We start from the raw sequence: 24,531 nt of genomic DNA on the forward strand, positions 1-24,531 counted from the left end.
TGACTCAGCCTCATGGACCATAACATTGCCATATAATACTGCATGGGCTAACCATCCTCGGTTCCTTTTCAACTGTCCTGGCTTGAGAGACAGCCTTAGCTAGTTGTCCACATTGTTTTTCCTCAACTATGTTCTCTTAGCTTTTGTAGTGAGTATATTATAATAGTTAGCATTAATAATAGTTGTATTAGTTTTTTTTTAAACCAAAATAAGAATTCCATATATATAGCTTTTAGATAGTTTTCTCCCACTCTGCAGAGGTTTTGCCCTTTTTAAAGATATGCCTGGTTCTCCTCGACTCAAGCATTGCCTGTTTGTGCCAGGAGGCAACCCCAGTGAGCAACAGACACTCCCACTGCATCTGTTGCCTTGGGGAATCAATCTCTGCCATTCATAGACAACCCACCTCACCCTCCCTTTCTAGGAGACCGGAGCCTCAGGAAGAGACCTCTGAGGAACAGGAGGACAGGGCTGACGAGGAAGTTTCTCCAACTGCAAACATCTTGCCTTCATCCCCGGATGAAGCTGTCACGCCATCATTACCATTCCTGGCTGATAATTTTAAGCAGTTTCATGAGCTCATCAAGAGGGTCATGGATTCTTTACAGATTCTCCTTGGAGAGGCTAAAGAACCGCATCATAAGCTGCTCGACATCCTGCATACAGCCTCCACTTCCTGCATTGCTTTGCCAGTCAACAAGACACTGCTGGATCCTGCAAAATTCCTTTTGCATACTCCAGCCTCAATTCCTCCCATGTGCAAGAGGGCAGACAAAAAATATCAGTTTCCACTAAGGAGTCAGAATTTTTATTTTCTCATCCGTCTCCTAACTCTTTGATGGTCGAGGCTGTTAATGAATGTGGAAGGCAGCACCATACTAAATCTATGCCTTATAGTAAAAACATAAGTATTATTCTTCAGCTACTTTACAGTTTGTAATCACCAACTGCCAGGCCTAAATGGCAAAGTTCAACCACACAAATTATACCAAACTGATTTCCTTTATTGAACATCTGCCAACAGAACACAGACAGTGGTTCCAGACAATTCTTGCCGAAAACCAGCTCCTTGCCAGTACATCTCTGCAGACTTCTTTCAACATTGCTGATGCTCATTCAATTTCTGTGGCAGTAGTTATGAGGAGAGCATCCTGGCTCAGTGCTCAAGATTCCCTAAGAAGGTCCAGTATACAATAGGAGACCTTCCTTTTGACCTCACTAAGTTATTCGCTGACAACATGGATGCATCTCTGCATACATAAAAAGATTTCGGGGCCACTTCACAATCTCTGGGGATCTACACACCTGCCCAGAAGAGAGAATTTAGTAGGTTCTGAGCAGTACAGAGGACCTATTCCACCCACTTCCCAAGCTCACAGAGCTCTTATGAATGTTATCACAAGAGGCAGAGATTCCACAGGAGGAAACCACCCAGCTCCTGGCCTTCAAACTTCACAACCTTCTACCTCAAAACATCAATTTTTGATGGGACGATCAAGGTCCTGAGCTGCCATCCTCTTTCTGACCAGCTGCAATGTTTCACCTGCCTTCCTCTTTTACTGTCTTTTTACTACTTCTGGCAGGCTTGGGAGCTCATTGCCCATGGAGAAGTGGATTTTGGAGATCATTTCCACAGGGTTACTCATCCTATTCAATTAGCTTCCATCCTCCTCCCACCCCCACCACCTTCCCCATCCCTATTCAAGGACACCTTCCACGAGGACCTGCTGTGGCAGGAAATAGACTCTTCTACACCTGCATGATGCTATAGAACCATTTCCCACACAGCACAGAGGGGAGGGGTTTTATTCCAGTTATATCCTGGTTCCAAAAAAAGAGCGGCGGTTCAAGACCCATTCTAGATTTAAGACTACTTAACACCTTTTGTGAAGGTACAAAAATTCAGAATGGTGACACTTGCAGCAATAATCCCATCACTGGACCAAGGGGATTGGTTCTTGGACCTTGACTTTCAGGACACACACATGCCAATTGCGATCCACCCATCCCACAAACAATTCCTACACTTTACAGTACGCCAGGACCACTTCCATTACAGGGTGCTCCCTTTTGGCCTATCATCCACCCCAAGAATCTTTTCAAAGGACATGTCAGTAGTAGCGGCACACCTACATAGGAATAGAATTTTGGTGTTCCCTTGCATAGACAATTGGCTTCTAAAAGGACACTCTTTGGAAGTAACTTTGTAGGCAATGTAGGAGTCCATAAAACTCTTCCTCAAACTGAGCCTGCAGTTGAACATTCCGAAGTCCATCTTGACCCCTGTTCAAAAGCTGGAATTCATAAGGGCTTATCTTGATTCATTAGTAGCAAGTCTTCCTCCCGGTGCACAGATTTCTGTCTCTATCCAACTTAGTTAATACAATTCAGATCAGCCTTCAGACTCTGGAACTGTCTTTAGCTATGGGGTGCATATGGTGGCTGGCACTTCTGTTATAGATCACACTGACTGCTCATACAATGCCTTCCAGGTTGGTTCAGGATGACCAGACACAGTTTAAACACACTGCTTTCCATACCCACTTCTGTAAAGGAATGTCTCATTGGTGGAAAGATCCCATAATGTGTGTGCTAAAAATCTTTAAACAGAGGCTCTCTAGTTGGAGAACTGATTGCATTAGTAGCTGCTACCAGTCTCATATTCTTGAAGCACCCACTGACATACGAGCTCACTCTGAGATCCATTTCCATCTACACAGTCTTTCTTAAGAAAGTTCCTATAATTGAAATATGTAAAGCCACAACTTTACCATACTACTCTATGCAGTAATTTGCAACTCTGCTTCCGATACTGTGTTTGGCTCAGCTGTACTTTCTTCCATACTGGACTGAAGCTCACTCCTCCTTAAAAGGAGACTGCTCAGTAGTCACCTAGAGTAGAGCACCCATAGAGATAGTACTTGAAGAAGAAAAAATGGTTATTCACCCTGTGCAATAACTGTGATTCTTTGAGATGCATGTCCCTATGGCTGTTCTGCTACCTGCCCTCCTTCCCCTCTGCTTCTGAGTTCCCTGTCATGGGGCAGGCTTTGCAGTAAAGAAGGAACTGAGGATGGTTAGCCCATGCAGTGCTATGTAACAATGCCAGGAGGCTGAGTAACACACATGCAGTACCCGTTTGGCCTGTGTTATGAAAAATCTCCAACTGAAGGTATAGGGGGTGCAAGCACACCTAGAGTGGAGCGCACATAGGGGGACATATCTCAAAGAACCACAGTTTCTGCACAGGGTGAGTAACCATTCCTTCTCTGTGAAGGCAGAACTCCTGGCTGCTGCTTCCAAATTCTCCACCCAAGAACCTGTTTCTTGTGGCACTATATTCCCTTTGGGCCTACAGTTGTCAAATGATTCCCAGTGGGTGCCAAACCAAGAAATGTTGGAACAGCAGCTGTGCTTTCAGGCACCCATGACTTATCCACTGATAAAAAAAAAACCAATACTTAAATGAAAGCAGATGGCTTTGCCTGTTGTGTAAATAACTTATCATCATTTATACAAGGACTTTATTATGAAGTACAATTTATAGTAATTACTGGTAATCTAAAATTGTCCGAGTACAGAATGATTCATTTAGGTGATTGGTTTTATCTAAAGGAGAGTAATTGTTTGTCAGACTTGTCTTTTTGTATCCTGAATGTTTGTTTGTTTTTAAATTGAATTTTCATAATCTGTGGTCCATTACTTACTTCGAATGTATTGATTAAAGGGACACTTTCAGGTAAAATAACATACTCTTGTGTGTCCTTTAATTCTGTTACTAACACTTAAGTTTTTGTGATAATTAAATTTGTTTCAACATGTATTATGTTCCTTGAATTGTATTTCTCTCAGTAAAAATAGATTAGCTGGCTTCACATTGGTTTACTCAATATCTAATCACTTTCTACTTCTCATTCACTGGGAAAGTACAACAGAGTTTGGGTTGCAGATGCTACATGGGAATGTTTCAATCCAAGCAAACTGTTCTCATCTGAAGATATAAAAGTAGTGAGAAAATGTCCCCACTTATGTTTAGATGCTTTAGTAACACTGATAGAATGTAAAAATCCAATTTAGGAATTGTCTAAACATAGAAGTTGCATCAATTTAACTTAATTGATGCAAGGGCACTCTTAAATTAGTTTGAGTGCCATGATTCAATATATCCACTTTGACTGACTGACTAATTTTAGTGTATTAAGAGCTTTAAAGATAGAGGCCTGGCCTGCCAAATATTTTTTTCCCATTAATATTAAACTTGAAGCTACGTGTAATGTCAGTATTGCTTTGATCATGATGGTCCTTCTACCCACTGGAGGGCAGAGTTAATCAGAGTTTCTAGTGGTGCCAGTGCTTAGGCCCCAGTTCAGTAGAGCTGAAGATGAAACACTGATTTCAGTGGGACTCTGGCACATGCTTAAGTGCTTGAAGAATCGGGGACCTTAATGCTGGAATCTAGTAATGGGGCTGGAAGTCTAGTTTCCTGCCCAATAAGTTATTTGGGGACTAGAAGTAAAGGGTCAAGGTGAGGTGGGAGCAGTGGTCATTCCCATTAATGAGCTGCTGGTTTGGGGAGGGGTTGATGTTCTTCTTTGAATGCTTGCTCATATCGATTCCAATTAGGTGTGCGCGCACCGCGTGCATGTTGGTCAGAAGATTTTTACCCTAGCAACACTTGGTGGATCAGCTGGGTCGCCCTCTGGAGTGGCGCTGTTATGGCGCCTGTAGCGAGGGGGCCCCCCTCCCCCATGCTCCTGAAGGGAATAGGCCAGAGAAGCTGCGGCCCCGGGCAGAGGCCCTGTCGCCTATCCCCTGCCCCTCCCCCCCCCAGAAGTCAAGAGGCGGGACTGGAAGTCCAAGGCCCCCTCCGCTGTCCCTGCCCCCAGGAAGTCAAGGGGCGGGACAGGAAGTACAAAAGCCCATCCCCAGCCCTCAGTTAGGAGGAAGCTGCCAGAGAAGGCAGACGCTGAGGCCCGAGCTCCCGCTGGGCCCGGCTTACCCTGCACCTGGTATCCGGAGGAGTACTGGCCTGATCTCCCCTGGGGCCAGTACACAGAGAAGCCGGCTGAGCCCTCTGACGCTCGGCCTGGGGAAGACTGGACCGGACTGCCCGAACCCCGGTACCCTGAGGACTGGACCGGACCGGACCGCCCGCCGCGGAACCTGCTGAGGAACCCATGGTTTGGGACCCCCGGATGACGCTGGCGAAGGGCAGGTACCCAGTGAGGGGGAGATTGGAAGTGGCCCGGGGGCAGCCGACTCCTGTCTGGCTGCAGGCTCGCCTGAGCCCATGTCAGTGTGTTTCGGTCAGGATTCCCCACTGACCGTCAGCAGCGTTGACCGCTATTAGGGCCCCGGGCTGGATCGCAGTGGAGTGAGAGGGCCTGCGTTCCCCCTGCCACCCCTTCAAGGGTGGCAGACTCCCCCTCCCTTTGCCTAAGGAGACCATCTACAGTGGTTGCCTCTCACTCAGCCCTGCTGCAAGGCCTGAGCCTAACTGTGTGTGTTGCCCTGCCCTGCCCAAGGGCCTGGGCCTATATAGACTCCTGGCTTCGTGCCCAGCCCAACTGACAGGGCCGGGGCTTTCTACTAACTGTTGCTAGTTCCCTCAGCACCCCTAGCAAGGGGCGGGCCCCAGGCCGACGGAGTGTGGTGAGCCGGCGCAGCTCCCCTCCACCCCCCGTGTAGGAGGGTTGAGCCCCGGTCCCGCCCTACTACAGCGCCGGACTTATATCCCTGCTGACCCAACGGCCCTTCAGTTCCTTCTTACCGCCCATGACGGTTGTTGGAACTGTGGAGCGCAGCTTTGCTGATCTTCACGTCCCTAGCTACTCGTAGTTCTTTGCTGTTTATTGTGTATATAGTGCGAGTTCTTGTAGTTATAGTTAGTATTAGTTTAGTGTATATAGTTTAAGGGGGGATCAGGGATTAGTCCCTTTCGTCCACCCCGGTACGGCCCCATGCCCAAGGCACCGGAATTCAAACTGTGCTCGGTGTGCCAAAAGCCGATGCCAATAGGGAATCCCCACGACTCCTGCCTCAAGTGCCTAGGGGAATCCCACCTTACCAATAAGTGCCGCATCTGCAGGTCGTTTAAACCAAGGACGAAGAAGGAGCGGGACTTTCGATTGAAACAGCTCCTCATGGATTTGGCACTTAGTCCTGCAGCGTCGGTACCGAGAGCCCAACAGACCGCTTCTGTAAGGAGCGGCCCGTCGGCCCCGGACTGCTCTGGTACCGAGAAGGAGCCCCAGCACCGACCCTTACAAGCACCAACATCTGCTTGGCACCGCTACCTGTCCCCAAAGACGAGTATCTGAGCTTCAGGTCTTGACAGCGGACCTCCCGTATACAGTATTTCATAAGGACAAGGTACAGCTGCGATCACACCCCTCCTTCCTCCCTAAGGTAGTGTCCACCTTTCATGTGAATCAAGACATCTTCCTCCCAGCCTTTTTCCCGAAGCCGCACCCATCGCGTTGGGAGCAACAGCTGCACACCCTAGACATTCTCAGGGCTCTGGCCTTTTATATCGAGAGAACAAAACCCTTTCGAAGGTCACCTCAGCTCTTTGTAGCTGTGGCAGACCAGATGAAAGGCCTACCGGTCTCATCCCAACGAATTTCATCTTGGGTAGCATCCTGCATCTGTACATGCTATGATTTGGCTCACATTCTGGCTAGCCACCTCACTGCCTATTCTACTCAGGCTCAAGCTTCATCTGCCACCTTCCTGGCCCATGTTCCCATCCAGGAAATATGTCAGGCAGCTACCTGGTCAACGATTCATACCTTTGCCTCACATTACACATTGGTTCAACAGTCCAGAGATAACGCAGGATTTGGCTCAGCAGTTTTGCATTCTGCAACATCTCACTCCAACTCCACCGCCTAGGTAAGGCTTAGGACTCACCTAACTGGAATCGATATGAGCAATCACTCGAAGAAGAAAAGACGGTTACTCACCTTTCTAACTGTTGTTCTTCGAGATGTGTTGCTCATATCCATTCCAAACCCGCCCTCCTTCCCCACTGTCGGAGTAGCCGGCAAGAAGGAACTGAAGGGTGGCTGGGTCGGCTGAGGTATATATCCGGCGCCATAACGGCACCACTCCATGGGGCAACCCAGCCAACTCACCGAGTGTTGCTAGGGTAAAAATCTTCCGACGAATGTGCACGCGGCGCACGCACACCTAATTGGAATGGATATGAGCAACACATCTCAAAGAAAAACAGTTACAAAGGTGAGTAACCATCTTTTTCTTCTCCCCCTCCTCTCTTATTGAGTAACAGCTGGAGGCTCTGATTCTCTCTAAGGTAGGTGTTTTCCTACCTTAACTCTAATACTGTGTTAGGAAGATAGTAGTGAGTATTGACACTGCCACTTTTAGTGAAATTCTTTTTGTTTTTCAAAACCTCAGTGTTGAACATAAGCTACTTGACAATGTCCCTTGTAAATGAAAATCATTCTTCACCAAGTTTATTTTAGCTCTCAGGTAAATCCTTACATAAGCCTCTGTGTAACTCAAATTTCGAATGGGCAGATTAGTCAGACTCTACCTCCTCTTGGATTGGTACAACTTGAATGGCCTGCTGCATGCCACTAGAACAATATTTTCCATATTTGTAATAAGTTTTCTGACATGATGACCTTTGATGTGACCTGAATTTTGTAGTAAATTGAGTACCTTTTCCTTAAGTACTTCTGTGATATTACTTATGAGCATGCAGATATGTTTGCCTCCAAAATACTATTGTTAAAATTACATTTGTACCCTTTTGTACTTTATGGTGTACGTAACAAGGGCCTGGAAGAGACTTTTAATTTTTCTTGTTACCTAAAAATATCTATAATGTCAAATCTGGTTTTCCCTGGTTTGCTGAAGAATTTTTTTTGAGGTTTAGATATTTGTAAGTTCTCCTACACTAATTGTAGAGAGACTGTTGAAAATTCAGCAAAGACTAGAATTTTGCAGCAAGTTCTTCCTGTAAAAGCACACTTTTTTTATAATGAAGCCAGAAATTATGGAGGAGCCTATAAATCATATGAAAACTACAAACAGCTTTGTCTTCACTAGGATTTTTACTTCATGTTTGCTAACTCTCCGGTTAAGAATGCACCAGTTTCCTAGTGAAGACAAGACCATAGTTTTCCAAGGTAGACCAGACGTGGAAAAAGAAGCAGAGTCACATTCCCTCTGCACTTTTATTTCTTTTCAGGCCATCTTAATTCTTCATAAAGTATAAAAGAGCAGTAACTCATTTCCCCCCCGTTTGTAGTTCAGCTTTAAAACTGGTTCTCAAGAGGATAAAAACAGACTCTCCTTTTAGAGGACTGGTACTGATTAAAGATGCTAAAACACTTCATGCCTTGGTTCAGAAGAGCATCATAGAAATTAAAGGTGGTAAACAACTATTAGCTCATGCAGTCCATCTCCCCTGAGGCAATGCTGGATTGTTCTCTACAGTTGCTCTCCAGTGACTTGTCCAGTCCAGTTTTAAAGTGACCATATTTATTTCTATTCTATTCTGTTCTAGCACCTGTGGACCTCAAACACAGAAGAGGGCTTCTTTGTACTAGGCACTATATGAACAAATACCACAGTGACAGGTTCTGCCCCCGAGAGCTCACAGTGTAGGTCAAAATGATCTCAGAAGTTGCAGGTGGCTGCCAGCATGACCAGTGCTGGACAGTAATAATTTGTAGCCATCATGGCAAAGACAGGTCTGTCTGATTCAAGCAATGGGACTTTCACCACCTCTTGCGAGACTATTCTACAATCTAACTGGACTTCATTTTAGGCAGCTTTTCCTGATGTTCAACCTGAATTTTCTTTTAATTTCATCCCGTTACTCCTAGCAATAATGTCACCCTAAATACTCCTGTGCTTGTAGATAGTTATCATGCCTACCCCTGAGCTGTAATTTAGCCAAGCTATATGCTACTGTTTCCTGGTAAGTCAGTTTTTCCAGGCCATACTTGTTGTTCTTCTCTGTGCCCCTCTGTCACCAGATCAGGGTGAATAAATGATAAAACAACTTCTAATCTCTGAATAATTTTCTTGTTTTCTCCACAGGATCTAAACTGCCTGGTAAGAAATAGTAAGTCAGTTTTTCTTCTTTCTGGTATATTCCCTCCTCTCATTCTTTTATAGCTGAAATCAGATGGTGAGTTCCTCTCTTTAAGCCACTGAGAGGTGGCAAAGTTAAGCATTATCCTGTTAATGAGAATTATGAGCTATTCTCTGCTGCCTAATCAAACCCAGCCCTTTCCAACAGGCAAATAGTTCAGGTCTCTTTTCAGACTTCTTTTCAGGCCAGAGTTCTTGAAAAGAGCAAATCCATAATTATTTAGCTTCTGTTCAAAACTGAGTCACTTACCCTAAAATCTTACCATAATTTTTTTTTTAAGTTTGTGGTATGTAATACATATCCATCCCACACTCTGCTCACTAAGGCAGCAGGTAAAATTCGACACAAACTTATTGCTGCTAAAGAACAATAAAACAATGAAAATTGATAGAAGTGACTGTAAATTAGCAGGCATGATCTTCAGCAAATTGATACAAAATGGAAGCAAAATAATATAGGTTCATTACTAGACAGATACGTTAAAATTATCAGGAATGCTGCAGAGAAGGCAAAAGTGTTCAATAGCTACATTATCTACTTGGGAAGAAACTGGGTGTTGTATTTGTGTCTTACAATGGAAAATTAAATACTTCCTATTCCAGCATTAACTAGGAAGGATATTAAACAACTTCCAAAGTTAAACATCTTTTAATCTGCGGGACTGAATAACATACACTAACAGTTTTTAAAGAATTGTCTAAGCAGCTCTCTGAGCCATTAAGTGAACTGAATATTTAATTCACTGAGTGTTTAAGAAATCTGAAAGTACAGTACTGGGGAAGTGCCAGAGGAAAAAGCTAATGAGCCAGTATTTAAAAAGAGGTAAAAGGGATGCTCTGGATAGACCAATTTGCTTAATATCTTTCCTGGGCAAAAGCATGGAAAGGCTGATGAGCGGGGAGGGGGGGTACAATAAGTAAAGAATTAAAGGCTGGTACTATAATTCATTCCAATTTGCATGGTTTTATGGAAAATAGGCCTGCTCAAACTCGATACTGTTTTTGAAGCTGTTACTAGTTTTATTGACAAAGGTAACTGACATAATATATGCAAAAAGAACAGGAGTACTTGTGGCATCTTAGAGACTAACAAATTTATTTGAGCATAAGCTTTCGCGGATGCTGTAGCCTATGAAAGCTTGTGCTCAAATAAATTTGTTAGTCTCTAAGATGCCGCAAGTGCTCCTGTTCTTTTTGCAGGTACAGACTAACACGGTTGCTACTCTGAAACCTGACATAATATACTTAGACTTGTGTAAAGCATTGTCTTAATATCTCATGATATTTAAAAATTAGCATTATATGAAATTGATATGATACACAGCTAGATTCTTAAATCCATTAACTAACTGTTAGGTCTGCAAAAGTAATTGTAAATGGGGACTCATCATCCACATGGTGTTTCTGGTATGCTCTCATAAGGATCATTCTTGGCGCAATGCTATTCAATACTTTAATTAGCATAAAATATCAGGGTTGGAAGGGACCTCAGGAGGTCATCTAGTCCAACCCCCTGCTCAAAGCAGGACCAATCCCCAGACAAATTTTTGCCCCAGATCCCTAAATGGCCCCCTCAAGGATTGAGCTCACAACCCTGGATTTAGCAGGTCAGTGCTCAAACCACTGAGGTATTCCTCCCTATATGATCTGGAAGAAGATGTAAAATCATTGTTTGTAAAGTTTGCAAATAACATACTGATGAAAGTCACCACCTAATGTGAGCTCCCAGTGCAATGTGGTGACTAAAAGAGCAAATAAAATCCTTGTTTGTATAAAATGGGGACTGTTGAGTAGAAATAGGGAGTTATTACCAGTATATATAGCATCAGTGAGACTGTTTCAGGACTTCAGAAAGGATGTTGACAAACCAGAAGGGTTCAGAAAAGAGCCACAAGAATGATTCAACATTTAAAAAACCTGCCTTACCATGAAAGACTAAATAAACTCAGTCTGTTTGGTTTTTTGTCTGAGAAACCTGATCAGTGTAGAAGTTTCTAAATGGGAATAAGATTGCTGATGGTAGATTCATAATTGTTTGTTTCTAAAGACCAGAGGGCATTATTAAACCATCTAGTCTGACCTCCTATATGACACAGGCCATGGAATTTAATCCAGCTACCCCTGGATTAAGATCAATAATTTGTACTTGATTAAAGTATATCTTCCAGAGAAATCCAATCCTGATTTTAAGACTTCATGAGGTGGAGAATTTGTTTCCCCGTGGTATTTTGTTCCAATAGTTAATTACCCACACTGATAAAATTCTGTGCCTTTATCTTCTACAATAGAGAGCCCTTAAGTGCCTGGTGGTGCCTTCCTGTGAAGGTACTTAATCAAGTCGCTTCTTGATCTTCTTTTAGATATGCTAAACAAATAGAGCTCACTGTAGGCATTTTTCCTGCCCTCAGATATTTTTATGGATCTTGTCTGCACCCTTTCCAATTTTTAACACCCTTTTTTTTTTTAAATGTGGACACCAGAATTAGCTGCAGTATTTCCATATCAATCTCATCAATGCCACATACAGACATAAAATCACTTCCCTGCTTACTCCTCCTCCTATTTATATCTCCAGGGATTGTATTAGCCCTTTTTGCTACAGCATCACATTGGGAGCTCTTGTTTGTCTACTGTAACTCCTAAATCCTTTTGAGAATCACTGTTTTTTGGAATACAGTCCCTCATTCTGTAGGTATGATATTTGATATATGATGTATTTGTTGTTATTAGATGTATGATTGGCTGTATTAAAATGTATTTTGCTGAATTTGAGTCCTGTTTATAAAGTGATTCAGGTCCCTGTGTATGACTATCCTGGTTACTTCATTATATACTTTTCTCCCAGTCTTCCACAAATTTTATTAGCAATGTTTTTATATTTACTTCCAGATCATTGATAAAAATACCAAACAGTATTGGGCCTAGCACAGATCCCCGCAGAACTCCACTAGAAACACCTCCTTTCAATGATGATTCCCCATTGACAACAGCTTTGAGATCTGTCAGTCAGCCACTACTTAATTCACTCAATGTGTAGTTTGATATTGTATAGTGCTATTTTTAATTAGAATGTTGTGTGGTAGTAAGTTAGGTATTTAACATCTAGGCAGTTACCTTTATTAATAAAACTTGTAATCTCATCATAAAATGAAATCAGGTTTGACATGACTTTTTTTTTCCATAAAGCCATGTTGGTTATATTCCCATCCAGAGGGCTCATTAAGTTAGCAAAACGTAAGAGCCAATGGCTGAAAGCTGAAGCTGTCATACTCAGACTAGAAATAAGGCAGAATTTTTTAACAATTAGAGTGAGTAACCATTGGAACAAATTGCCATAGAGATATGGTGGATCCTTCATCAAGTTGAAGTTTTTAAATCAAGATTAGACTTCTTTTTAAAGCATATGAACTGGTTCAACAAGAACTTATGGACTTGATGTAGGAATTACTAAGCAAAATTCTATGGCCTGTTTTGACCAGGAGATCAGACTAGGTGGTCATAAAGTTCCCTTTTTTGCCTTAAAAATGTACAAAGAAAAATATTTTTCCCCAGAAGATGAATCAAGATTATAGTATTCATAGTTCATATAACATGACTGGATATACCTGCTCAGAACACGGCTTTCCACTGCAAGAACTATGAAAGAAAATGTCAGTGACCTTGCCAGCGGGGTTTACTGGTTTTCAACCTTTGGTCCATGGACCTGCAGACTGTCTAAGGGGTCTGCGAAAGATTGTTGTAACCATAGAACAGTAGTTTTCAACCTGTGGTCCACAGGCACCTGGGGGTCCACAGACTGAGGTTTCCAAAGGGGTCCATGTCTCCACTTGAATTTTTTTAGGGGTCCACTAATGAAAAAATATTGAAAACCACTGCACTAGAGGAGGGCATAGTTGCATGCACTTGTGCAGGTCTTATGTCATCCAGCAGTGAGCCATGGTGGAAATAAGCTTAAGAAACATCTTTGATTTGACTGACAGGTACCTGCATGGACCAAAGCTGGTTACATGTTTCCACATGGACTCCCTCTGCTCCAAGCGTTCTTGATGTCCACCCTGATGTTTTCCATGATGAAGGAAAACTGCTCCCTGTGCTGCGGATAGAGTGGAAGGTGGCTACTGATGGTAAGTGATCACTTAACATAGACATGGAAGGGGAGGTGCTTAGAGAGATTATAGAATCTCTGAAAGAGATTGATGGGACTGTAGTGTTTGCGGTCATTCACTGGTTCAGCTGTGGAAGTTGAGCTTTGAGATGAGTTTTGGACAGCTTGTCTGCTGGGTCAAAGGAAATGAAATGAGTAAAAGTTCGTGCAGTTCTCCTTCCCTCTTTACTTAGTCTTCAACAGAGATCAAATGCTGCTGTTAGAATGGAAGGGCAGCACGTAATGTGGAAAAATAAAGCACAATAGTGGTGCTTAACTTTACCAAGATGAGGGTGAGCTCCCAGTGCAGTTGGTGTCAGATAAAGACCTGCAGTCCAAAGCCCTGAACTGGGATCACTATAGTCTGATTTTTTTAAACAGGTTTATATTTCATAGACACTTTGAAAATCTCAGCTACAGTACTGAGTGAGGTTTACTCTAAACTGATCCTGAATATGCAGATGGAGCTTACAAACTAGGTTTACAAATGTGCACAGACTGGTGGCAAGAGGAACTAGCTAGAAAACTTTCCATTTACTAGAAACTAAGAATTGTTCAAGGGTTGAAGGACTCATAATAGTAAAAAGACATGTCTACAAAACCAAAAGTTGGTGAAGGCCTAATGGAAAGGAGAAGTGAGGGAAGAGGAGACTTATATTTACTCTGCCTGGACCGACTCCTAACCTGTACTATTCATAGCTTTATATTCCTTCTTGTACTATGAATAGTACAGGTTAGGAGTCGGTCCAGGCAGAATAAATGTGTCAGTTTTGTGCAGCTGTCTTGAATCCAGTGCAAGTTTCTTCCATTTGGGATTATCAGATCCAGTTCTTATAATCCAGACTTCCTACATGCATGTGTGTCTTGGTTCTCACCAGAGGCTTTCTCCAGCTTTCTCCCATCAGTCTTCAAACATAGTTGATTTTCACAGACTTGGGAAATCCCCTTTGCACACACTAGTCAGCCTAAACTGACCATTGCTGGAGTCAGAATGAACAATACTAGAGGTCTGCTGAGTCAAGTGATGCACTCTAGAGTTGTCTGAGCACTGGTCTAACCACATTTTTGTACCACTATATCAGAGGGGTAGCCGTGTTAGTCTGTATCCACAAAAACAAAACAAAAAACATTTTTTTTTTACTTCAGTTTAAAAACAGATATAGGTAGAGGGTTGTACCATTTCAGTTTGGATGCAGGTATAAATGTGCTTATTAGTATAATTTGTTTCTGCACATTTACAGAAATAAGCTATTCTAATACAAGTACCTTTTATAACGGTCCCCACTAGAGGGTGGTACTGCTTCAACTATGCTTGTTTCTAAAATGGTGTCAAATATCAGAGGGGTAGCTGTGTTAGTCTGGATCTGTAAAAGCATGAAAGAGTCCTGTGGCACCTTATCGACTAACAGACGTATTGGAGCATGAGCTTTCGTGGGTGAATACGCATCCGACGAAGTGGGTATTCACTCACAAAAGCTCATGCTCCAATACGTCTGTTAGTCTATAAGGTGCCACAGGACTCTTTGCTGTTTCTAAAATGATAGTTATAATGTTTGATTTATCTATTAGACTTACTTTCTGCTGCCTGCAGGAAGCTGCATGATGAATAAAACGGGACTTCTCAGACTCTGATATCATGACCCCTACACTAACCTACTTGCAACCAGTCTCTTTAAGATCCCTCTCCAGAATCTTTGATGCCATTTCCCATGACACTTCATTTAAGTGCCCCGCAAACTGATGCAGCAGTTTATGGGCTGTTCTTGTCATGTGAAGGTAGCTGACGGCAAGGGACTTAGTAAATCAGATGGGATAAAGTGAATGGGAGTGGACCTGTGACATATGCCAGGCATGCTGGCAATCTCTGGGGGTGGGATGAGGTAAAATCTTTAGATTTGGAATTGCTAGAACAAAACTTTAACCTCTCCCCTTCACTTCTCCCTTTCCCCTCCCTCCCCCTTCCCTAGCAAGCATTCAGTATCTCCGGGGAGTGGAACTGGCTGTGCTACAAGTGAACAATAATCAACAAATCTGTGCCCAGTTTGACTTTCAGAACAATCTGCCACTTCAGGTCCGTCCGGATGGAGGCCGGGTGAGTAAAGAGGGCTCTGACAAATGGTTTTCTAACCCACAGCTTTGTTTCCTGTTCACTCGGTCAAATAGCAAAGCTTCTCCGTGAATAGCACAGAATGCTTAAACAGGAAAGATGACCTTGTGATTAAGGCAGTGAACTTGGGACTCAGGAAGTCTGGATTCAATTTCCAGCTCTGCCCTTGACTTCCTGTGTGACCTTGGGCAAATAAGGTATTCTGTGCCTCAGTTCCCTGTCAGTAAAATGGGGACAATTTCAGTGCTCCCTTTTCCCACCACTTCTGTCCTTTAGATTGTACCTACCCTCCTGGGCAACTGGGACTATGTATTACTAAGGGCTGGGGCCACGGCTCCCAGCGCTGTTCTACTGTCTACACTGGCAATTTACAGCACTGAAACTTGCTGCACTCAAGGAGGTGTTTTTTCACACCCCTGAGCGAGAAAGTTGCAGAGCTGTAAATTGCTAGTGTAGACAAGCCCTGTGTGTGTGTGTGTGTGTATTTGTGTACATTGTCTAGCAGAGTGGAGCTTCTAGATGCTACTGTAATACAAATAATCTTGGCAATCATTGCTTCATCTATGGTAGTCATGGCATTTATAGCATAATTTTAATTCACTCTTTCCGTATGCCCCAAAGCCCCAAATCCCCTTTTTTACCCACACCATGAAAGAAAGCACTGGGATAAGAGGGGTCAAAGTCTTTCCCCACCCCTTTTCATTCATTAAGGTCCTTATTCAGAGAGGCTGAGTACCCACAATTTTTACTGGGGACAATCGTATGTGCAGGTGCACAGTACCTCTTAGGATCAAACCTAAGCGTGCTGTGGAGAAAAACTCTGGCCTACAGGAGCATAGTGACCTTCTCCAGAATTTTGACATCTTCACTGACGTAAAGAGCATTGTGGGTAATGATACAGACGTGAGAAACACCAAGGCAGAGTAATTAGCTATCCATATGATTACATACACTTACAGAGCACTGCAGAATTTATTCTGGCTTGCACAATTTCACTCATACAAATTGTACTGAAGGGTATAAATACTTTTTTCTCTTAACTTCTCCATGATTACTAATCTCTCTTCAACCTGGAACATAACTGAAATCTGTCCAGACAATTAAGTGATTTCTGGGTTGTGATTCTCCCATTTCAGCCCAGAGTTTCCATATAGTGATTTAGACCTCCCCAAAAGTAGCCTTACCCTTCCTATTCTGAACAGGCACATGGAGATGGGGCCAGGGGAATTCTGGACAGATTTAATTATCTTGGAGTCCATGTCTCACCGTAGCTGCTAAAAGAGATGAAGAATAGGGGGACAGAACAGGATCAGCTATTAATTTCAGTGTTTTGACAGGACATTGTCTGATAAAGACTCTATACTCATCCTCTGTTTCAGTGGAACTTCACCTTCAACCGCTTTGAGGTAGAGCCTGGCCAGATGTACCAAGTGACTGTCCATCATCTGCCCAAACTGGGCACCAGTGGAGACCACAACTGCAAATCCACATCTTACACAGTGCCTGGTAAGGGGTCCTCTGATGCTTTTTATTAAGCCTTCGGCTGGAAACATCAGTTTGCCAGTTCTGAGAATAGGCTTGTTTCCAAGCCAGGCCAGATCAAACAAACTGGAATATGACTCATGAACAAGCATAGTTAGGGAGCTGGATTGCTGATAGAATTGTCAGACCCGCTCTCTTCTACTTCAAAAAGTAAATGTTCAGTCCACACTTTAACAGTGCTACTGTGGTTCCTCCGCAAAGTACATACACAAGGTCCTGTGCTGCAGCACACCATGTCCTTCACATGTAGGCTTTCAGAAGCCTATGTAGCTAGTGTCCCATACCCCAAAAATATACGGCTCTGCTTGGGGAGTAGAGTGCAGAGAATAAACTTCCCTCTGCAGGAGCCACTGTTACCAGAGTGAGACGTGCACAAGTCATTATGTGTTCCGTTAAAAGCTAGGGTGAAATTCTGTGGCCCAGTTCCTGGACTCTGCAGGGTTCCAATATGGTAAACTGGAAATTCTGCAGCAGTTCAGATAAGTTTTTTTTTTTTTTTTTTTTTTTAAATTGAGATTCAGAATTAAATATGAAAAATAATAGCCAATACAATAACCAGGCTGGGCGACTGTGTGGATTCTGGAGTAAATGCATTTTGGGGTGTTTCTGCTAAAGTGCTCAGCAGTGAAATAAGTGGAAGTGACTCCTGTTGAGGTGAATGAGGTAGTTCACACCTGTGAGCTAATCTTTCAGGCTCTCTGCAAACTCAAACAGCACTGCATGCGTTTCATTTGGTCAGTTATCTTCACAACCAGGAGGGCTGAAAACATAAGCCAAAATTTTCAAACCAGAGTGCTTAAAACTAGGCTCCTAAAGTCATATTTAGGGAAGGATTTTCAAAGGCAAAATTGGAGATGGGCAGTCAACTCCTGGTGACTCAGTAGGATGAGGTACATAACAGCCCTTTGTGCCTTTGAAAATTTCCCCCTAAAAAGATTTATCACAGGAACTCCACTGACTGTACTGGCCACTTCTTATTTAGGCTCCTAAATTTTGATTTAGGACCCTAACTTAAGCACCTAGGCTTGAAAATTTGCCCATAATTTATTTTAATAGGAGTTTAAATTCTGAACACAGTTCTGCTGCAAAGAACATAAGACCATAAGAATGGTTGTACTGGGTTAGACCAAAGGTCCATCTAGCCCAGTATCCTATCTACTGACAGTGGCCAATGCCAGGTGCCCCAGAGGGAGTGAACCTAACAGGTAATGATCAAGTGATCTCTCTCCTGCCATCCATCTCCACCCTTGACAAACAGTCTAGAGACACCATTTCTTACCCCATCCTGGCTAATAGCCATTAATGGACTTAACTTCCGTGAATTTATCCAGTTCTCTTTTAAACCCTGTTATAGTCCTAGCCTTCACAACTTCCTCAGGTAAGGAGGATGAATTTTGCAGTGAATCTGCATGTGTGAAATCACAAAACTCACAGGACCCTGAGTGTGCGGTTGGGAAAGCAGGGTAGGCTCTAGGTCAGGGGACGGCAACCTATGGCATGGCACACGAGCTGATTTTCAGTAGCACTCTCACTGCCCACGTCCTGGCCGCCTGTCCGGGGGGCTCTGCACTTTAATTTAATTTTAAATGATGTTTCTTAAACATTTTAAAAACCTTATTTACTTTTCATACATCAATTGTTTAGTTATATATTATAGACTTATAGAAAGAGACCTTCTAAAAATGTTAAAATGTATTACTGGCACGCGAAACCTTAAATTAGAGTGAATAAATGAAGACTTGGCACACCACTTCTGAAAGGTTGCCAACCCCTGGAATAGTCCTTTCCCACTAGAAAGTTTTGTCCTGGAATGATCTATAAAAACGTGACCTGAGTAGAGAGGATGGTCCTCACTTGGACAGCAGTGATGTACTGCTTTTAATTATTATGGCTAGTGACTAATTTCTCTGGTTATGGCTGCACTGAAACAAAGGGCTCCATCCTTCTAAAGCAGACTAAAAATTATGTGACTTCTAATGAGAATGTGTGTTCAACACTCTGAATTTAGGTGTAACATTCCTGTGCAAAGACCTAACAGACTATCTTTTTGTTGCAGATTGCAGGAACCCTGTGATGAGAACAACCATGCCATGTATGCAGACAGGTAAAGTGGGTCTGTCTCAGTCTGTTAGAACTTTGGGAGCTGAGAGGTGGCCCATTTTGAATGCTTCTGAAATTTTTTGTAATTCTGGGATATTTTACACTACTTACAGGCAGCCTGTGGGAGCCCAGTATTGATGGCAAAAGTCTAGATGACAGTTCTCTGTTGGTGAGTTTTAATCCAGGGATGGAGTCAGCCCGATACCGGATCCATGTGACCAGTTTCCCAGATGAGGAAAAGCAATGTATAGAGACCACACATGATATTTATGAGGTAATCATCTTCCCTCTCACATTTCTGCTGACACAAACTAAAACTGAAAAAAATAGTTACTTACCTTTCTGTAACTGTTGTTCTTCAAGATGTGTTGCTCATATCTATTCCAGTTAGGTGTGTGCACGTGCTGCGTGCACAGATGTCGTAAACTTTTTCTCTAGCAGCTACCTGTCGGGCTGGCTGGGGAGCCCCCTGGAGTGGCACCGATATGGCGTTCTATACAAGACCCTACCAGCCCGACCCCCGCTTCAGTTCTTTCTTGCCAGCTACTCCGACAGAGGGGAAGGCGGGTGGGAATGGAATAGATATGAGCACACATCTTGAAGAACAACAGTTACAGAAAGGTAAGTAACTGTTTTTTCTTCTTCGAATGATTGCTCATATCAATTCCAGTTAGGTGATTCCCAAGCCTTACCTCAGAGGTAGGGTTGGAGTCAAGGAACCGCAGATTGGAGGCTTGTTCTTCCAAAGGCCACATTATCCTGAGAGTGCTGGACGATGGCATAGTGGGACGTAAAAGTGTGAACCGAGGCCCACGTGGCAGCCCTGCAGATTTCCTGAGAAGAATGTGTGCCAGGAAGGCAACTGATGATGCCTGAGCTCTCGTAGAGTGAGTTGTAACAGCAGGCGGAGGGACGTTTGCCAGGTTATAGCAAGCACAAATGTACCCGGTAATCCACGAAGATATTTGTTGAGAGGAAACCGGGGCATCTTTCATCCACTCCACAATGGCGACAAACAACTGGGTTGTTTTATGAAAGGGCTTTGTTCGATCTGTATAGAAGGCGAGTGCACTTCTAAGGTCAAGAGAATGGAGACGTTGTTCACGAAGGTTAGCATACGGTTTTGGATAGAAAACCAGTAGGAAGATATCCTGGCTCACATGGAAGCAGGACACCACTTTTTGTAGGAAGGCCCAGTGAGGTCTTAATTGAACTTTATCTTTATGAAAGACGGTATAGGGTGGCTCACATGTGAGAGCCCGTAGTTCGGACACACAACGTGCGGAAGTGATGGCCACTAGGAAGGCGACCTTCCAGGAGAGGTAGAGAAGTGAGCAGGAGGCCAGTGGCTCAAAGGGAGGGCCCATAAGGCAAGAAAGGACCATGCCCCAGAGCCCCACAGGCCAGTCATTGATGGGACTTCCCTCAACTACTAAACTACTCTAAGTACTGTAGGAAACACTTAATCCTAACTAATAACAATTAACAACAATCAAGATAAGAGATGCTAGGGATAAGTAGAGCACTTGATGAGACAAGAGACCACTGTTCCAGGCAGTAAGAAGGAACTGAAGGGGGGTCAGGCCGCCGGGTCTTATATAGAACGCCATATTGGCATCACTCCAGGGGGCTCCCCAAACAACCTGACTGGTAGCTGCTAGGGAAAAAGTTTCCAACATCCGTGTACGCGGCGTGCGCGCGCACACAACTCGAATTGATATGAGCAATCACTCGAAGAAGAATCCCTTTTCCACATTCGCTCAACAATTGGCATGAGCCCCAATCCAGGGAGAGCTCATGAATACAACTGAGCAGTTATTTCCTAAGAACTGTTTTTGTGAAATTTATTTTGAATTTGCTTAAGGAATTTTACTCCTAGGAGGCTGGGGAGTGAATGATAAAGTTTCAGAGAAGAGCTACAAGAAAAATTAAAGGATTAGAAAATATGCCTTATTGAGGGACTCAAGTTGCTCAACCTGTTCAGTTTAGCAAAAGAGATTGAGGAGTAATTTGATCAGTCTAGAAGTACTTACGTGGGGGAAAAAAATTAACAGCGCTCTTCAGTCTAGCAGACAAAGATCCAATGGTTGGAAGTTGAGGCTAAACAAATGCAAACTAGAAAGAAGTTGCACACTTTTAACAATGAGGGTAATTAACCGCTGGAACAGTTTACCAAGGCTTGTGGTGGATTTTCCATCATTGGCACTTATTTAAATCAAAGTTGTATGTTTTTTCTAGCAGATATGCTTTAGGTCAAATCGGAATTAATTCAGAGAAGTTCTGTTGCCTGTGTTACACAGAACGGCAGACTAAATGATCAGTAGTCCCTTCTGGCCATATCTATGAAGTTTGACTCTTCAAAGAAGAACCCCAAATACCAGTGTTGGGGTCTGCCCATTCTGGGGAATTTGTGGAAAAAAACTCCTGAAAACTGATGCTATTTCCCATCCCTATGGCAAGCTTGTAGGTGTAGTCTGTCCCATTCCTTCCATTTCCAGCATCCCATTTACTCTCTATGTATTGATCCATATTAGGATCACTAATGTGGCATGTACAGCTAAAGATATCTGGCAGAGGTATAAGGCCCAACTTAAAAACAGGCCCTGCCAGTTGTCATAAGTAGGGCTCCGTGCCTGTCACAGATTCCGTGATGTCCTGTGACTTCTGCAGCAGCTGGTATTGCTGACCTAAGGCTGCCCAACCAGCTGGCCCCAGAGCCAGCTGCTCAGGCAGCCCCGGGGACAGCCACACTGGTTGCTGCTAGAATGGCTGTGCAGCCAGATGCTTGGGCGGTCTCACAGCTAGTGGCACCAGCCGCTACTCTGGCGGCCACGGGGCTCCCTCCTCCCTGGCAGCGGCCAGAGCAGCAGTGGGCCCCCTGGGGCTCTGTACCCCTTGGCGAGGGCCTGAACTATGGCAGGCCACCGGCTTTCCCCCCACAGTGCCCCCCGCTCCAAGATTCAATCATGAGTATTTTTAGTAAGTCACGGGCAAAAAAAACAAACTCATAGCCTCATGACTCGTCCATGACTTTTACTAAAAGTACTCATGATTGAATCTTAGCCTTAGTCACAAGGAATATTATCCCCGAGGATATCAGTTGTATTCCATAGTCCCTCGATGTCAGTCAGTTGCCAGTTTTAATCACCCAAGTAGCAGTGCAAAGACTGCTGTATTTAGTTTGAAGCTAAACAAAAGTTTGCACATTAAACATTAATTTTTGCTTATTAAATAACCTTAGTAAACACATTAAGGTTGTTTAGTACCACCTTAACTTTGGGAGTCTCTGACTTAGGTGCTTAACCACACAGTCTTAATACCAGAGCTGAGCAAAACTTTTTGACAAAAAATGAAAACTTGGAGATACCAAAACATTTTGAAAATTTGTCAATTTTGAATTGTTTCAGGTTTAAAAAAAAAAACAAAGCCCAAAAAATCAAAATATTTTGTTTTGACACTTTCTAAACAAAATGCTTTGTTTTTTGTTCAAAATGAGTTTATTTTGAAATGTCCTTTAATTTTATTTTAAAATAAACATTAAAAATACTCAAATCAAAATAAAATGTTTTGTTTGACTTGAAACCATTTTTTCATTTTTATTTATTTTTTCAGAATTGCCAGCGAACCAAAAAGTCTGTTTGCCCATCTCTACTTAATACATGTATTCAATTATGGGAGTGTTATAACTAAGGCTAAGATTTTGTCTCAGATATTTTTAGTAAAAATCAGGGACAGGTTACAGGCAATAAAGAAAAATTCATGGAAGCCCATGACCTGTTCCTGACTTTTGCTAAAAATATCCATGACAAAATGGGAAGGGGCTGGGCAGATGCCGGGTGGGTGAGAGTTCCAGGGCTGCCCCCAACTGTGGCCGGAGAGCTGCAGGGTTTCCCCACTCCCACACCGGCCGGGGAGCTGCAGGAGTCTCCCCCTGCCCACAGCAGCTGGGAGCTTGGGGACACCGCTTCCTCTGGTGGCAGGGGTACCTCACAGCTCCCTGCCACTGCGGGACTCTGCAACTCCCAGCCGACAGGGCTGAATTCACAGATTCTGTGACCTCCATGACTAAATCGGAGCCTTAATTATAATATGTATGTCCCACTGCTTGTTGCTGTGGGACCTTCACTATATTATTCTTCTGTAGGGCTACTCTCAGTTCCTATTAAAGTCAATTATAAACTCTTCCTGTGCCTAGGACTGTAACATTTTGTGACCCACATACTCCCACTGCTCTCATCCTCATTTTCCTTCCCTTCTTCAGATCTTTATGCCATTTTCTTCTGCCTTCCCTTGTAATCCTTTTGTCTGTTAGCCTCTGCAGAGTGGACAGCAGCACCGTGTGAATGTCACTGTCAAAATCGAGAAAAACTTAAAAGCCTGTTGCAGATACAAAGTACAGGTAGGATCTAAATTCTTTTCAAGGGAGGCGAGGGGGCGTTGTGAACAGTCTCTGAATATTAGGTTGTTTGTACAACATGGAGCTCTGTCCATGACTAATCCCCAGTTGCCCAGGAAAAATTAGGTACACTTCTGAAAGAACATCATACACATAGATGAATTCTCTATAGACAGTGGTTCATCCTTACATCATTTTCCCCACACTAATCACTCCTGAGAGAGACTGGGACTGACATAGCTGTAGGCACCCCAATGGCCAGTTCTCGTTTGTGTATGTGGAGTAGTCCCAGAATCTGTAATCCTTTAACACCTTGGAGAGTAAATGGGATTATAATCTTTGTCTCAAAATTTGCAATGGAAGACAGGGTAAAAAAAAGCAAGTTAGAGTTACTTCCAGTACTGTTTTCTTATTTCCTGATTTGTTTCAACTCCAGATTCAACCATTCTTTACCATTTGTGGCACCGACTGTCTGAGACATTCTGCTGTCATCCCATGTCCCTCAGTTGCTCCAAGTGAGGACTCCTTTCCTCTATATTTGATTTGCATTATTTTATAGGTGATAGCTGAGCCTTGATCTAACTTTCTGTTCTATATTTGATTCCTTTGCAGCTACACAACCTTCAGGTAAGACAATAACTCATTCCTATTCCTATTAGAATTTTCTTTGTGGTTATTTTCCTCTATATGTAGTATAGATAATAAACTAACTTTGCTTGCATGTGAGACAATACATGCAAGGTGTGGGATTATTCTAAGTAGTCACCCTGCTATAAACAGGCTTTAGGTGTGTTCACTCCAGAATGCAGAAATCTAACAGAGCTGCCTTATTTTGTATTAAAAGAGAGAGCTTGTATAGAATATATACAATGTGCATCTTTTCTTAAAGGAACTACTTGTTTAGAAGTATGTCTCTTAAAAGAAAAGTAATGTGTAATCGGGGGGAGCATGACTTACTTTCTGTTTTGCTCAACAGTTTGAATTTACACAGTTAAAAGGTGCATGTGACATACAAGGGCACAATGCAGACTAATTAGCAGCTGCGTCATCCCTGACCAGCAACATTGAGTGCCTTACAATGCCTTGATGAAGTAGGTCAGTCTTCCATCACAC

The 24,531-nt window shown here is 43.1% G+C and overlaps 1 protein-coding gene across 2 annotated transcripts in view; it reads left to right on the forward strand.

Moving 5' to 3' along the window:
- Window positions 1-24,531, forward strand: part of IL17RA (interleukin 17 receptor A) — a 45,198-nt gene that overhangs the window by 13,762 nt on the left and 6,905 nt on the right. The window contains exons 2-9 of one of the 2 annotated variants that reach the window (XM_075069552.1): window positions 9,076-9,100; window positions 13,110-13,253; window positions 15,241-15,365; window positions 16,760-16,886; window positions 18,979-19,026; window positions 19,136-19,296; window positions 23,335-23,421; window positions 23,855-23,933. In XM_075069552.1, the coding sequence (XP_074925653.1) occupies window positions 9,076-9,100; window positions 13,110-13,253; window positions 15,241-15,365; window positions 16,760-16,886; window positions 18,979-19,026; window positions 19,136-19,296; window positions 23,335-23,421; window positions 23,855-23,933 (796 nt within the window). The remainder of the gene's footprint in view (window positions 1-9,075; window positions 9,101-13,109; window positions 13,254-15,240; window positions 15,366-16,759; window positions 16,887-18,978; window positions 19,027-19,135; window positions 19,297-23,334; window positions 23,422-23,854; window positions 23,934-24,531) is intronic. The other variant, XM_075069559.1, reaches the window with a different exon arrangement.

This window comes from Chelonoidis abingdonii, chromosome 1 (genome assembly GCF_003597395.2).
Source record: "Chelonoidis abingdonii isolate Lonesome George chromosome 1, CheloAbing_2.0, whole genome shotgun sequence".
In the NCBI taxonomy this organism is placed as follows: domain Eukaryota; kingdom Metazoa; phylum Chordata; order Testudines; family Testudinidae; genus Chelonoidis; species Chelonoidis abingdonii.